The 16,024-nt window shown below is 33.3% G+C and overlaps 1 protein-coding gene across 7 annotated transcripts in view; it reads left to right on the forward strand.

The window, feature by feature from the left end:
- Window positions 1-16,024, forward strand: part of ARHGAP32 (Rho GTPase activating protein 32) — a 279,471-nt gene that overhangs the window by 245,407 nt on the left and 18,040 nt on the right. For all 7 annotated transcript variants that reach the window (XM_073239491.1, XM_073239489.1, XM_037000879.2 and 4 more), the window contains 4 exons: window positions 2,502-2,651; window positions 12,210-12,312; window positions 13,658-13,802; window positions 14,249-14,331. In XM_073239491.1, the coding sequence (XP_073095592.1) occupies window positions 2,502-2,651; window positions 12,210-12,312; window positions 13,658-13,802; window positions 14,249-14,331 (481 nt within the window). The remainder of the gene's footprint in view (window positions 1-2,501; window positions 2,652-12,209; window positions 12,313-13,657; window positions 13,803-14,248; window positions 14,332-16,024) is intronic.

The following is a 16,024-nucleotide window of genomic DNA, read 5'->3' on the forward strand; positions in this document are numbered from 1 at the left end:
GGTATTATCATTTAGTTGTTCATTGTCTCTTTCCTTAGTAAATTCTGTGACATCAAGGAGCTTGTTCTGTGCTGTAATCCAAGGACTCAGAACAGTTCCTGAGATATAGCAGGCATTTACATATTTGTTGCTGAATAGTTAAAACTCAGTTCTCATTCCTTTGAAACATTTTTGGAAATCTGAGATTAAAAGAATGTTTTCTCGTATACATCACATGCAGTTGTCAAATTCAACAGTTATTTTCATCAATTCAGCATCAAAATATGAATGCCTACTATTATCATGTATCTTAGAAGTTGTGGCCAATTATTAAAATCTGAAACAGAAGTTCAAAATTATTCCTGTCAGAATAAGGATAGAAATAAGATTAGAAAAAGGATAGAATTACCATTTTGCTTTGACATATTTTTTAACTATGAAATCCCAAAGGACCAACTAAAGTCCTAAAATTGTTGACAGTTTAGTAAATGACCAGATTTGAGCTATACAAAACGAAATCATTTTCTAGCATACAAGTAATTACCAGTTAAAACCATAATTGAAGGAAAGTATTATTCTACAACAAAAGTATTATTCTACAATATAAAATACCTAGCAAAATTCCTAATAAATATGTGGAATGTGTCCTTTCATAAAGAAAATTAGAAAACTTTACTGGTATAAAAGGTTTAGAAAAATGATGACATGCTCTGTTTCTAGGTGGAAATATTGAATATTATACAAGTTGAATTTCTTCCAAATATAAAAATATAATGTCAATATATAAAAATATGTATTACATACATCTATAAATTCATATATAAATACAATGTTATAAATATGTTAAATTATTGCAAACCGATCTCATTTGTATTTTTTGGTAAATCTTGTCTTTCAAAATTAAAGTTCATGTAGAAAATGTTTGAAAATGAACAGAAATGACTTGATGGCCACTCTTAACAAAGATTCACAACACAACCTCCCAGCAACTAGGGGAGAATAAAACTCACACAAGTCCACTAACTTTTAATATAGTCCAAAAATTTTAATATTATGGGTATGTGTAACATACTTCTGAAGTTACCCAATTGTGCTACAATGTCTCACTAGCAGATAAGAGAACTCATCTCTTAATTTTATGGCAATGTAACGCAGTTACAAGAGAGGTTTTAATTTACCCATTTTCAGAGTATGTCAGCAGAGAGAGCATCAAAATTATACAGATGAATCTCAGTAAATTTTAAATAATTGATAGAGAAAAAAATTTATTTCCCATTTAATCTGCATAAGCCTAAAATGACTGCTTTGTTTGAGTTTGCCCAGAACTTCCTGATTTTAGCACTGAAAGTCTCATGACCTCTCAGTTATGGGCAACCCAGTTATGGTTGATCACCCTCACACAGTTCATAGAAAATATGCTTATGTTTATAAATAGTGTTTCCCATAAAATGAAAAGAAATGAATGACAAATGTCTGCTGTGGTCTGGAGTAACACATCCAAGGCCATCTCTTGGTCCTTCTAGGCCACAGGTTACACTCAGTGTACAGAATTCCTACAGGAGGCTACATCCATTCAGGGGATTTAAGATTTGGGTCAATTCAGGAATCTATATGTAGTAGGATTCAGTAAGACTCCTAGAAATCTGCAAACTGAATAGGAGGATTGAGGTCATGAAGCTTATTAGTCTTCCATCTGCAGCTAATCTCTGAGCTTGTACTTCCTGTTCTATGTTGACTTTTAGAGTAATTTTTCCTGTAAGCTGCACTTCTCAGTGGAAGCCATTTTTCTAGGGATTTGTTTGCTCTTCTATTGTCTTTCTAATGTATCAATTAGTAAAAACATTTTGCTATATATTAATTTTCTTATCTCTTGCCTTGACCTACAGGGGATTTAAGGTGATATATTTAATATACTATAGAAGAATGTTAATAGAAGATACAATTTTTTTATGTGTGGTTTGTAATTATATAGTCATTAGTTTGACAAGTATGTTTTATATCATGGGGTATTGTCCTCTGATTTGTTTCTGTTTTCAGTTTTACTTTCCAGATTAAAAATATTGTGAAACTTTCTAACCACCAAGCAAAATATTTTAGAAATTGACTAGAAATGTAAACCACATGTACACTATTTCAAGTCTTACTTATTATGAAGGTCTGCAAAGCAATATATTAGAATAAAACTCAGGTCCCAGCCATAATCCTGTAGCATCCTTAAGTATGCTTTGGCAAGATGGCTGATTAACCAAGCTTGATTTAAAGGTCATAGATTACAATACTTAAATTTGCTCATGATCTCATCAGGAACGCAAGCTGGTAAGAAGAAAGTACAAAATTATGATTTTATTTATAAAGCAACTGTTTCCTAAACTCCTCTTGAAAATTTCCTACAGAATATAAAGTGTAATTGTAATAGATTATCTCGCTGTCAGCCTGTTAAGATCTCCATTTCTTTTCACACTACATAAAAATATAGTCTCTTTCCACAACTAAGGTATTTTCTCTTTATTATTATTTTTTAGTGTCTAAAAAACACGGCAAGCTCATTACTTTCTTACGCACATTCATGAAGTCTCGTCCAACAAAACAGAAGCTGAAGCAGCGGGGGATCTTGAAAGAGAGGGTGTTTGGTTGTGACCTGGGGGAGCACCTTCTGAATTCTGGTTTTGAAGGTAAAATATTTATAATCTCATAATTTCAGTTTCTGATCTCTCCATATTGGTTTTCTATGATCAATGATAAAGTTGTTTAGGCAGTATTTATTCCATTTAAATTCAGCAGCAGCTATTGGACTTCCTCAACTTCTCTTAGTCCTTGGGACAGCTGAGAATAGAGGTCTCACAGTGCATGTTGGCATCAGAGATGCTTATGCTCTGTTTAGGAAGAGTAAGAATTGTTTTATCTATCCAAAAAGCTTCCTTAATTTCCCCTCTGATATTTTATCCTAAAATATTCATTTACTTTATCTTTTAGAAAAAAAAGTCATAGTTTTGATGAAATATCAAAACCAGTCTCCACAGTTTCATAGGTAAAAATTTAAATTCCTTTCTCTATAAATTAAATTCTGACTCAAGGATTCAGTAGTTGGGTGAATGGATGGAAGGGATGAATGGATAGGAATCAAGGGAAAATGGAGTTTTCCTTTGAATTTTTAAAATAACACTTTCCTCTGCCATCTCCTTTAGAGATGCTAGACTATTAAAGAAGTATCTACCTATGATGTTGGTAAGTACCAGAAATAGGTGATTTATGAAATTCTGAATCCTGAAGGGAAGTAGCCATTTTACTTTTTAAGAAGACCACTAGTGAAACCTAGTGTAAATACTAATAAATATGAAGTTCAAATTAAGGCCTTACTTATTGCTTAAAGAATACCAATATACTTATAATATAAATTTAATGCAAACTGTACCATGTTTCTTGAGGGAGAAGACAAAACATTATTTTAATCAGGTGCTATCCTAAAACTTATATTAATTTAGTGCAGTTACTAATAAAGCAAAAAACAAATAAACAAACAAAATACCTGAGGAATTTTTTTCAGGTAGCCAAAATACATATGGGAAAATAAGCCAATGAGAATATCAAAGAGCACTGTGGGAGAAAAAAATCAGTGATTGCATAGGAGATATCTAACTTTACCAGATATTAAAACAATATTCAAAACAAGAATGCTATTAGTGAATGAAGTAGTGTGGAAGGTTTACAAGTAACCATTACTACAGATAAGAATCCACTGTGATAGAGTATGGTTTTAAAACCAGGTTTGAGGAGGGGTTACTTACTAAACAAACATTGAGATAATGAAATAATTTTGAAAAAATTAATTTTCAACTTTATGACACTGAAAATTCCAAATACGTGAAAGGTTAACATTTTAAGCTCAGAGAAATTATAATATGAAATGATTTTGTTTTGAAATCAAAGAGCAGTAATAGCATTCTCAGATTTTTTTTAAAAAGTTATAAAGGAAGAGGTGGTTACAAATATGTAACTTCCATCTGAAAAGGACACATGTAAAGAAAGAGTACTGCAGACTGGGAAAATGTTCTTTATTGGCTATGACTAAATGCTGCTACCATAGTATGAAATATCTATATGAAAGTATCATTCAAATTTGTGAGAAAATTTAAACCTTAAGTAGATGTATGTAGTAAAGATATAAACATACAATGTTAACAAGGAGATAGATGGTAAACAAAATACAGAAAATGTTTATGTTCATCTGTAATCATGGAAATGTATCTTTAAACAATTTTGAGATTTACCATTTTACATTGATAAATATTATTAACATTGCAAAGCTGTTTTTCTAAATTATGATATCATGCCATTAATAATACCAGTGATTTTGACCAATAGGTAAAAATTGTTGGTTTTAGGTGACTCACCTCAACTTTTTAGAAAAACATTGGCACTCTGTTAGCAAGAGACTTTGTGTTGTTCTTTTGATATAGCAATTCTGCTTAGGGATTTATTTCAATATTTATTTTTCATATTTATACTTTTTTAATAGAATAAAAGTATTAATTATAGCATTATGTCTGAGAGCAAAAAAATTGAATACTCAACTTTTAGGGAAATTGTTCAATAAATTATGAAGATATTAAAATCGTGAATTTGAATGCAGTGTAGAAATTTGCAAAATGTTTTATTTAGATGGTAGATACACCTCTTCAAAAGTATGAACACTTATCTGGTATGTAAAATGAATATAATTATGGTAGAGTATTAGATGTAGAGAATAATTTTGTGATTTTTTTTTTTTTTTAGTTATCCTTTTTTTTCAATTAAAAAGAAGAAAAAACACCAGCACAGCATTAAAAATGAATTTAATAGTCTTGGAAGAGAAAAATTTCTGTTGAAGACCCGTCCTCTATATATAAACTGATTAGAAAAACAAAAAAATTAACTTGTGACATTAGAGTGTAATTGTAATTGGTAAAATGTAAAAAGCAGAAACCTTGAAGAATGAGATCAGATACATTCTAGTTGGCATACTAAAGTAATTTCCTAGGTGATCAGGGATGGTGAAAAATGAATAAATATCATATGGAAGATATTCATTTGAATATTCAAGTGAAGAGTAAATAAACAAGAAAAAGGAAAACTTTTACTAATTAAAATTTTAAGTTTGCTAATTAAAATTTTAATTAGGAAAGAATGGCCTTTAATAATAAAATAATTTATTAGTTTGTCTCTGATTTTAAGAAATGAATGTGTGTAGTCTGTGCAGTGACACTGCATGTACGTGTGTGTGTGTGTGTGTGTGTGTGTATGGAGAGACTATTTCAAAGTCTAAATTAAAATAAATAGAATTGAATGTATTACATATAATAATTTATAGTCTAAGTGAAAACAATTAGAATAATCATGAGGAAGCAGGATATATAATACATACATAACTGTGAGGTGAGATGGAACATGAACATGGACAACTAGATAGATGGAATTGTATAATGTATATAATCATTCTTATTCATGTTTGTTCAATTTTACTTTGTGCTTTAAAACAGTGTCCTTACTCTTTTAAAAATAGATTTTACACCACATTTTTTTAAAGAAGGAAGCACAAAAAATAATGTTTTACTAAGTGACTCATTCTCTGAATTATATTCCTAGTGAATAATCAACTTCCTAGAGAGATTGTCTTATTACACTTTCTAAACTTGAGCACCTCCCTTTTGGAGCAGGTGATAAACCTGACCTGTTTTCATCCATACAAAGTATTGTAAGAACTCATGTAGGAGCCTGATTTATTATTATTATTATTATTATTATTATTATTATTATTATTATTATATTTGCGATCCCTGGTGTCATTTTTTCATAGGACTTGTTTTCATTGCTGCACATATTTGAAACTGAATTTCCATAAAATGAGATTGCTTTATTAAAAAAGGAAGAACTTTGTAGAAAACTAGGTAAAAGTCTATTAGGTACAAAATATATAACATTTAAAAACTCATGGTGAGGCAGTGGTCCTAGAACAGCTTGCTCATGTGCAGGAGGCAAGGCCCGGGCAGTGGGGGAAGCAAACTCGACCAAGACTCTGCTTAACTGGAAGCAGAAGGCAAGGAAGCCAGATGGCTATGGGACTGCCATATACTTTTTGGTGCCAAAATCCCCATTTAATTTAAAGTTGCTTTCTGGGGCTTCAGAGAAATTGTGGAATAGCCAAGCCCCAGGAACTTTTGGTTTGAGCACACAAGTACTGGCCAACTTCCAATCCACTCAAAAACATGTTTTTGTTGCACAGCATAGAGAATATAGTCAATGGTTCTGGAACGTCTTTCTGTGTTGACAGTAACTACATTAGCTAGGGTGAGGATTTAATAATGTATATAACTGTTAGATCACTATGTTGTATACTTCAAACCAATATAATATTGTATATCAACTATACTTCAATTTAAAAAAAAAAACTCATGGTGAGGAAACTATTGCCTGAATGTATTTCTGTGCTTGAGGTTATTTGGCCCTTTCAGCAAGAAGTGGCTTAAAAAAAAAAAAGCTATTGTAAATATATAGGGATTTTTATAATCAGAGCAGGAAAAAAGAAGGCCCAAATAACTTTTGAAATTAACCCTTGAGGTAACTATATTTTCCTAACCAAAGATCATGACGGATATTTGAATAAGTAACACTGAACCAATGTACTTCTAGCCAGGAAGCCACCTCCCTGAGAATGAAAGTTGACTTTTTCTTCTGCATTACAGAATGCTTGCATGATGCCTGCCATAAAGAAGGGATATAATAAATTATTGATTAATGAGTGAGTAAATGAATGAATGAATAGATGAAGACAGAAGAGCAGAAGTGAAACTAAGATGTCAAGAAAACTCAAGGACCAGTTCTGGTCATATTTATCTACTTTTAGCCATTATTCTAATCATAGGGTCATCTATTTGAATTTAAACATTTATTACCTCTTAATCTGTTGTTATATGATGATATAAAATACTAAAATTATTAAGTAAAAGTGGATCAAAAGTGTGTTAAAAAGTGGATTAGAGTGGGGAAATAACGTTAAAGTCCTGGAACCATTTGGAAGAACCGTTTTGGAGGTTTCTAATGTTATGTTTTGACTGGGTCATTATTTAATGTGCCCTTGACTGGTTTGTTAGATGGTTTGAGAGAGAAAGATGGCTAGTAAGATGCCTTTTCTAAATTAGGATTTCTTGTAATAAGATATTGGGTTCTCATACTGCCTTCTTATATAATAGTCAAAAATAAACCAGATCTTGTTTCTTCTTTTCTGACACTGTTCAGCAGTTTCTACCTTTTTCTTCAAAATGAAAGTTTATGCTTTTCACTTTCATGTTACCTATTCTGTGTCTCATTTGTCTCTCTTAAAATTCTAAGTAATGGTAATGTTCAGTTACATAATTTTATTTGTGAAGCCCATTGTGTGATTGTTTTGTGGACATTGTCCTTATACTTAGGGAACATAACTGTAAGAAACAATTCAGATGTTTTCCATCAAATTAACTGTAGAAGCTTAGCCATATTATCTGGTAAAGATGTCTAATTCACCATATTTTCAAAGTTTACCTGCTTGTTTGGGAAAACATAATCAGGTGTGAATCTCGTATTGCATGGTTTTAAGAGTCCCAAGAAAGTTATCTGTACTTTTTAATGAGTAGTAGCTTATTTTATGAAAATTCTGTAATGAATGCTAGGAGAGCCCGATAATACAGAAATGAAACCTTGTGCTCTGAGGGGATTACTTCCAAGGCAGACCTTTTGTGTCCCTGGGTGAGTTGGCATGCTAATTTGCAGCATACATAGTAAGTGTCTTTTAAAAAAAAATTCAAGCTTGTATTCCTTTCTTTAAATAATTGTTAATTATTCCAATAATCTTTAAATACATTTCCTTTGAAGTAGGTGGTAGAATTTTTCTGGCCCTCAGAGTTTTTATTCTGCCTCTAGTTTGTAGGATAGAAACCTAGCACACTGAGGTTATCATTGATTAATCTCAATATTAGAGCTAGGACTCAAGCTCATAAATATCCTTTATATTTTGCATATAATTTTTGGCATAGCGATTGCTTATAATACCATAGTCAATCTACAGAAAGTATCCTGCAACACTGCCTACATTTCATCTCCCCCACATAAACTTATTCCCTCTCTCATTAATATAATTCTTGAACATTTTTAGAGGTAGAAAGCATAGTGAATACAGCTGCATATGAAAACGAAGACTCCTCTACTGACTTGGTCATATTATATTGTCCGGCTCTCAGGGCACCTGTGAATCAATTAATTTGCTAATTTTACATGTGTCAGGACTGTGCTCCTGGATTTTAAATATACAAAAATGAATGAAGCATTGTTTTGCCCTTTAAAAGCTTGACTGTAAAGGGGTAGTACTTGTAGAAACAAACAAATAATAATTCACTTAACATGAGGGCGTATCACAGAGATAGTGCAGGTTTGGTTCCAGACCAACCATGATAGACCAAGTATCTCAGTAAAGTGAGTCAGTAAGTCAAATGAATTTTTTTGTTTCCCAGTGCATATTAAAGTTATATTTATAATATACTATGGTCTGTTAACTGTGCAATAGCATATGTCAAAAGAAATCTCCAACGTTCATACCTTAATTAAACAATATTGTTAAAGAATTCCAGCCATCCTCTGATCTTTCAACATGTCATCTTCTTTTTGCCAGTGGAGGGTCTTCTTCCTGCTTTGATGGCAGCTGGGCTGATCAGGGTGGTTGGTGATCGCTGAAAGTAGTGGCTATGGCGATTCCTTAAAATAAAAGAACAGTGATGTTTGTCATGTCAAATTTGACCTTTCCTTTCACGAACAGTTTCTCTGGAGCATGCAGTGCTGTTTGAGAGCATTTTACCCACAGTAGAACTTCTTTCAAAATTGAAGCTAATCCTGTCAAACCTTACCACTGCTTTATCAATGAAGTTTATGTAATATTCTAAATCCTTTGTTGTCATTTCAACAGTCATCACAGCATCTTCATCAGGAATAAATCCCATCTCAAGAAACCACTTTCTTTGCTCATCCCTAAGAAGCAGCTCCTCATCTGTTAAAGTTTTATCATGAAATTGCAGCAAATTCAGTAACATCTTTAGGCTCCACTTATATTTCTATTTCTCTTGCTGTTTCTACCACATCTGCAGTTACGTCCTCACTGCAGTCTTGCGCTCTCCAAGTTATCCATGAGGGTTGGAATCAACTTCTTCCAGATGCCTGTAAATGTTGATATTTGACTTTTTCCCCATGAATTCTAACTGTTGTCAATAGCATCTAGAATGGAGAATCCTTTTCATAAGGCTTTCAATTTACTTTGCCCAGATCCATCAGAGGAATCACAACCTATGGCAGCAGCTATAGCCTTATAAAAGGCAGTTCTTCAATAATAAGCCTTGAAGTTAAAATGACTCCCTGATCCAGGGGCTGCAGAATTGTTGATTTGTTAGCAGGCATTAAAACAACATGAATCTCATTGTCCATCTCCATTAGAGCTCTTGGGTGACCAGTGCATTGTCAATGAGCAGTAATATTTTGAAAGGAACCTTTTTCTCTGAACAGTAGATCTCAACAGTGGGCCTAAAATACTCAATAAACATGTAAACAGATATACCATCATCCAGACTTTGTTGTTAACATTTATAGAGCACAGGCAGAGAGTGCCTCCAATATCCAAGCCAAGAGTTTTCTTTAAGAAGATGTTGGTAGAGAGAGCCTGCATAGAGAAAATTGAGGGCCTTACAGAATGGCTGTTTTGTATGTTGAAAGATAAGGGTTTACTTGGCCCAGAGTTATGAAATACGGAAATACAGCAACAGTGAAATAAGTACAAATTGTGAGTCACCTTATATTCCAGGCAGTATATTGCCGTAGTTAAAAATTGCCTCTCTACTTAGACTTCCTGAGTTAAAATCTCATTTCTGTCATTTGTTTCCTACTTGCAAATGGGTACAATTTTATCCTGTTAAGACTCACTTTCCTCTCTGTAAGATGGGGATAGTGACAGAACTTTTCTCATAGAATTTCTGTGAGAATTAAGTGAGAGGTCCCCATTGTAAAGCATATAGCCTGGAACATATAACATGCTCAGAAATATAACTGCTTTTTAAAAAAATTATTGAAAGTAAGGAGTTTAAATTTTGACAAATTCTGATGAAATATAAAAGAATGCAGTGAAGACAACAAGGAGGAAACCCAAGGAAAATCTGTTGTAATAATAAAGGAATGATATATATATACTGTAAGTGAAATACATTAAGTAAAGTCAGCATATCAAAATATCTTAACTGTTTCATTTGCCACCCAGAATGTTTCATCCTTAGCATAGTTATTTACAGATCAAATGATGTTCTTCCAAACACCTGTTTCCAGGGATTTTTACTATCAGATGAAAATAGTTACCAAAGCCTGTAAACTCAGCAGCCTGCATTACAAAGAAGTTCAAATTTCAGCTACTGTAAATTTTTGTTATACAAAAATTTTATCATATACATTCAAGATTCTTCTCTAGACTGTAGGCCCAGAATAGCTGTCCATTTATGTCAGATATTTAGTAAGGTAACCAGGGAGAATACCCTTTTCTTTCTGCTTATTGTTAGAGTGCCGTTTATGATAATATTAAGTCAAAATGTCAGTAATTTTAATGTGAAGACAGGCAGGAAATGAAAAGATTGCATCTACTTGACATTGGTTCGGCCTGTACATTACGTTGGTGTTCTGTTTATTGATAAATTAGAATTAGCATTAACTATGAAAACATAAAAGAGTCTTTTTAAATGTGAAAATTTGCAGTGCTTACAGGTAATTATCATGTTGAGATAAGCATTCAACATTGTATGTCCATTTATTATGTACAAAATTTAGCTGAACAGTTTTTTTATTTTTTAATCTGGTATGGTATTAGGACTAAACAGTTCGCCTTACTGTTGCAACATGATTTAAATGAGCCTATTGAAGAAGATCATAGAGAGACTATCCTAATAATGTGTATCTTCTTTCATTTACCTAAATATAATGAGACAGTCAGTCTTGATTATTCAGGGACCAGGTTATCCAGTTTAGATGTGAAATTAAGTAAATGTACCCTCATTTTTTTTTAATTTTGGTATCATTAATCTACAGTTACATGAGGAACATTGTTTACTAGATTCCCCCTTTCACCAAGTCCCTCCCACATACCCCATTAGTCACTGTCCATCAGCGTTGTAAGATGCTGTAAAATCACTACTTGTCTTCTTTGTGTTGCACAGCCCTCCCTGTGCCCCCCCACATTATACATGCTAATCGTAAGACCCCCTTTCTTCTTCCCCCCCCTTCTCCCTCCCTTCCCACCCATCCTCCCCAGTCCCTTTTCCTTTGGTAACTGATAGTCCTTTCTTGGGTTTTGTGATTCTGCTGCTGTTTTGTTCCTTCAGTTTTTGCTTTGTTCTTATGCTCCACAGATGAGTGAAATCATTTGGCATTTGTCTTTCTCTGCCTGGCTTATTTCACTGAGCATAATACCCTCTAGCTCCATCCATGTTGTTGCAAATGGTAGGATTTGTTTTCTTCTTATGGCTGAATAATATTCCATTGTGTGTATGTACCACATCTTCTTTATCTATTCATCTACTGATGGACACTTAGGTTGCTTCCATTTTTTGGCTATTGTAAATAGTGCTGCGATAAACATAGGGGTGCATCTGTCTTTTTCAATCTGGGCTGCTGCATTCTTAGGGTAAATTCCTAGGAGTGGAATTCCTGGCTCAAATGGTATTTCTATTTTGAGCTTTTTGAGGAACCTCCATACTGCTTTCCACAATGGTTGCACTAATTTACATTCCCATCAGCAGTGTAGGAGAGTTCCTGTTTCTCCACAACCTCACCAATATTTGTTGTTGTTTGTCTTTTGGATGGTGGCCATCCTTACTGGTGTGATATCTCATTGTGGTTTTAATTTGCATTTCTCTGATGACTAGTGATGTGGAGCATCTTTTCATATGTCTGTTGGCCATCTGAATTTCTTCTTTGGAGAACTGTCTATTCAGCTCCTCTGCCCATTTTTTAATTGGACTGTTCGCTTTTTGTTTGTTGAAGTGATATATCCTCATTTTTTGTAGTAGATTAAGCTCTGTCTCTTATAATTTTAATTTAAAATTTTTTTCTTATGAAAACTAAAACATTCTCATTTCTTGGTGACTTTGTTTCCACTGAATATTCCCAATTTAACACATGTCCTTAAAAATTCTCTTTAGTACCCCAGGTTCTTCAGAGTTGTACAGCATTCATTGAGAGATATGGCATTGTGGATGGGATATATCGTCTCTCTGGCGTTGCCTCCAATATCCAGAGACTGCGGTAACAACCTTATATGGCATTTTCTTTTTTATTCCTGTTGTAATTCACTAAAATGAAACTGTCTCAGAATTAAGTCACATTGATAATCATAGTTTTCAGTAAGATGTTTTAAACAAAATAGGAAGTAATATCCATATTGTTCTGTGCATGTATTTTCCTAAATGCCATTTCTTCATTTGTAGTGTCAGTAACCCCTGTCCTCTTTACCCCTTCAATATTTGTATTTTGTCTCTTTTCACTATTTGATTTTAGCAAATTGAATTTGAACCAGTGACAACCATGAGATGGAAATTTGCATTATAAAAGAATTAATCTTCTTAATTAAAATTGTTGCAAGTAAAACTAGTTAACTCTCTTGACCCTAGTTCTGTGGTATATGCTCAAATATGCATATTCCACATCCTTTCCCATTATCTTCTCAGAGGCAAAAATAGTGGTATCCTTTACACCAGCAACAGCAATTTTATTTTTGCTTGATCTCTTAGATTCTGGTCTATTCTTAATATGTTATTATCCTTTATTACCTTTATGGTAGTAAAAGGATTACCTTTATTGCCATTTTCCTATACAGATTTTAATATTCTAGTCGACTATAAACCTCATCTCTATGTTCAGGTATACATGTTTGGAAAATATTTAAATTGATTCTTGTACTAATGACAGTTTCAGCTTTTAGTTCAGATGCAGCATATCTCCTATCAGGTTGCCCACATAGACTTATACTCGAGGTTGAGAAGTGGTTCTATGCCTGTAGATTAATATTAATTAGTCTCCTGGAGAGTAAGCTTAATCTGCCTTAGTATTCTGAGCACAAGTTTTATTTCACTCACTTTAATGCTACAGATTTTGCTATCTATTAAAATTTAATGTTGGCTGGGAATTGCTTTACATTATTCTAGCTTCCTCATCCCCCTTCAATAAGACATTCCTGAACTGTACTTGTATTTGAGGAATTTCTGCACGTATTTGTTCATAGACATCTGCCACTCAACCCTAGTTTCCAGAATTGCAAAAATATTGGATATTCAAGCCATTAGGAATTAGGAGTCCTGTTTTCAGATCTGTATATTAGGGGCCGCTCTTTTATATGCATTATAGAGATTGTTGTCCATTATGATGTAAGAGGTATGCCCTTAATTTCCGTGTAGAAAAACACTTGTTTTATGATCAGGCATCTACTACTGAAGTCCAAATATAACTTAGAGGAAATATAATCATTTGAAGAAAATAGGAACTCACCGAGGTAGGGGCTAAAATTTTGGGTTTTTTCTTTCACTTTTAAAGTTAGATATTTGCTTTTCCTGCAATAAAATAATTTGTTTTGTCTCTCTTCTGTCTTTGTTAGCCATGAATTTGACTCTGAACATGTCCCTGACCTGACAAAAGAACCATATGTTCAAGACATCCATTCTGTGGGTTCCCTCTGCAAGCTGTATTTCCGAGAGCTCCCAAACCCTCTGCTCACCTACCAGCTGTATGAGAAATTTTCTGTGAGTATGAGTCACTTTTCAATCAAGTTCTGTTTAGAGTGTTGCTGTGGTTTTGTTAAAAATGTGTACAGATTGGTTTGCTCATGCAAGAAAGAGTTCTGTGACTAAAACGCCTCCTTTAAAGAAAACAAAAAAGTTATTGCTAGCTAGTCCAGAGTCTTCACTGTGTTCACATTTTCATTCTTTTAGTTTCTGCCTTTGAGCCACTAATCTTATGACTCTTAATGCTGATTACCATAAAGTTTTAAAAATTATCTTCTAAGAGATTTCATTGTCCACATAGCATGGAAACAGTGTTTACTTCCTTGACATTGTATTGGATTTCCTCATTGTTTAGCATCAAAGTATAGATTGAATTAATATGAGTGAAAACCGAATTGTAAAGGAAGGACTTTCTTTTTTACCAACAAAGCCTACTACGCTATTTCTCATGATGCTTGTTACAGGATGCTGTTTCAGCAGCAACAGATGAAGAAAGGCTGATAAAAATTCATGATGTCATCCAGCAGCTGCCCCCTCCACACTACAGGTAAGCCGCGTGTAAAGGAACAGCCACAAGTAGAAATCAGTGGCTGTGTACAAGGGTTTTCCTTTGGGTCTCTAAGTTTTTTAATTTCCTTGGAGTTCTTACTATTTAAACTTTCATTTTTCCATACATTTGGATTTATTTATCTTTGTATCACATTTCCTAATTCCTTAGATGTTCTTGAAAACATGGTTTTTCATAATGTTATCTCAGGTGAATGGACCATATGCTATTTAACCTTCCCCCTAGTTTGTGTATTTAATCTATTTTTGGTGGTTCACCACTCCTAATTTTGAATATTACTGTCAGGAACATCCATTTACATGAATCTTTTGGGGAACCTTAATTATTTGTTTGAATAAAGACCTGACAGTGTAATTCTTGGAAATCAAAAGATACTAAAATTTTCTTCCCAACATACAGCTATTTCCAAATTGTATTCCATTGAATGTTTTTGCAATTTGCACTTTGCTGAATATGAAAATGCTCATTTCATGGCACTCTAAAATTCTCCATTAGCTTTTAAAAACATCTTTACAATTAGATATGTGGATAAAATGGTATCTTGGTTATCTTAATTTGCATCTCATAAAATAAATTCTGAAGTATTTTAATCTTTCCCTTCATCTACCTCCCCACTCCCAATAATAAATTTTTTACTTTGTTTTGTACACATTTCTCAAACTTCCCACCTCCACATTATCTCTAGGCCAGACTCACTCTGTCTCTCCTTATTTTAACTATGTTTAGGAGGGACAGAGAATCACCATTTTTGCTGTAGAGCAGCTGCAGTTAGATGCTGTTGAATGAGCAGAGATTGCAGCCATACTGACCTTGATTTGAATCCCAGCCCAGCCTGTGTAACCTAGGAAAACCTTGGCTTCTTCCTCCATAAAGTGGGGATGGTAACCCATGTTTGCTAGGGCTGCTGTGAGGACTAGGCGAGGTCTCTGTCAAAGCCTCAGTAACAGCCAGCAGCTGTTGTCTTACTTTTCTTCTCAAATGCATATTTCACTCATCTGAGTCTCTGAGGCTCATATGTTTACCACAGTTTAAGTTTCATTATTGTTTCAAATAATAGTCTTAAATATCTGTTTCCTATTCATTATCTTTAATAGTTTGAATCCCTATACACTTAGGTAGGGACACTTAGAGAGGTGTGGTAGCTGATAGGTAATACTTCTGTGTGTTTTATCTGATTTAATTTATATTTAAGCTGATCATGATTTATTTCCAAAAATACTTTCCCCTGTTTAATATCTCTCTAGATAGATGGATAGATAGATGGATGGATGGATGGATGGATGGATAGATAGATAGATAGATAGATAGATAGATAGATAGATAGATAGATAGATAGATATACATCAATATAAAAGAAATATATAAATTTATATAATTATTTAAATAAGGCAAACTTAGAATATATACAGTAAGCCAGGACTTGGAGTATGCTTCCTATTCCAAAATGCACATAATTTGCTCAAATATTCTCCTCTTGGTACCTATTCCAAAATGCACATAATTTGCTCAAATATTCTCCTCTTGGTACCTACTGGACTTTTTCTTTAACTTTTTTTAGGCTTGTGAAACATTGTTTTCTTTTATAGATGGAAATTTTAATCGTTTCCTACTAACGTGTCTGCTGCAAGTAGAATAGCATGACTTCACAATTATTATTTGTCTAGAAACTAGC

This window comes from Manis javanica, chromosome 6 (assembly GCF_040802235.1).
Source record: "Manis javanica isolate MJ-LG chromosome 6, MJ_LKY, whole genome shotgun sequence".
Classification (NCBI taxonomy): Eukaryota; Metazoa; Chordata; class Mammalia; order Pholidota; family Manidae; genus Manis; species Manis javanica.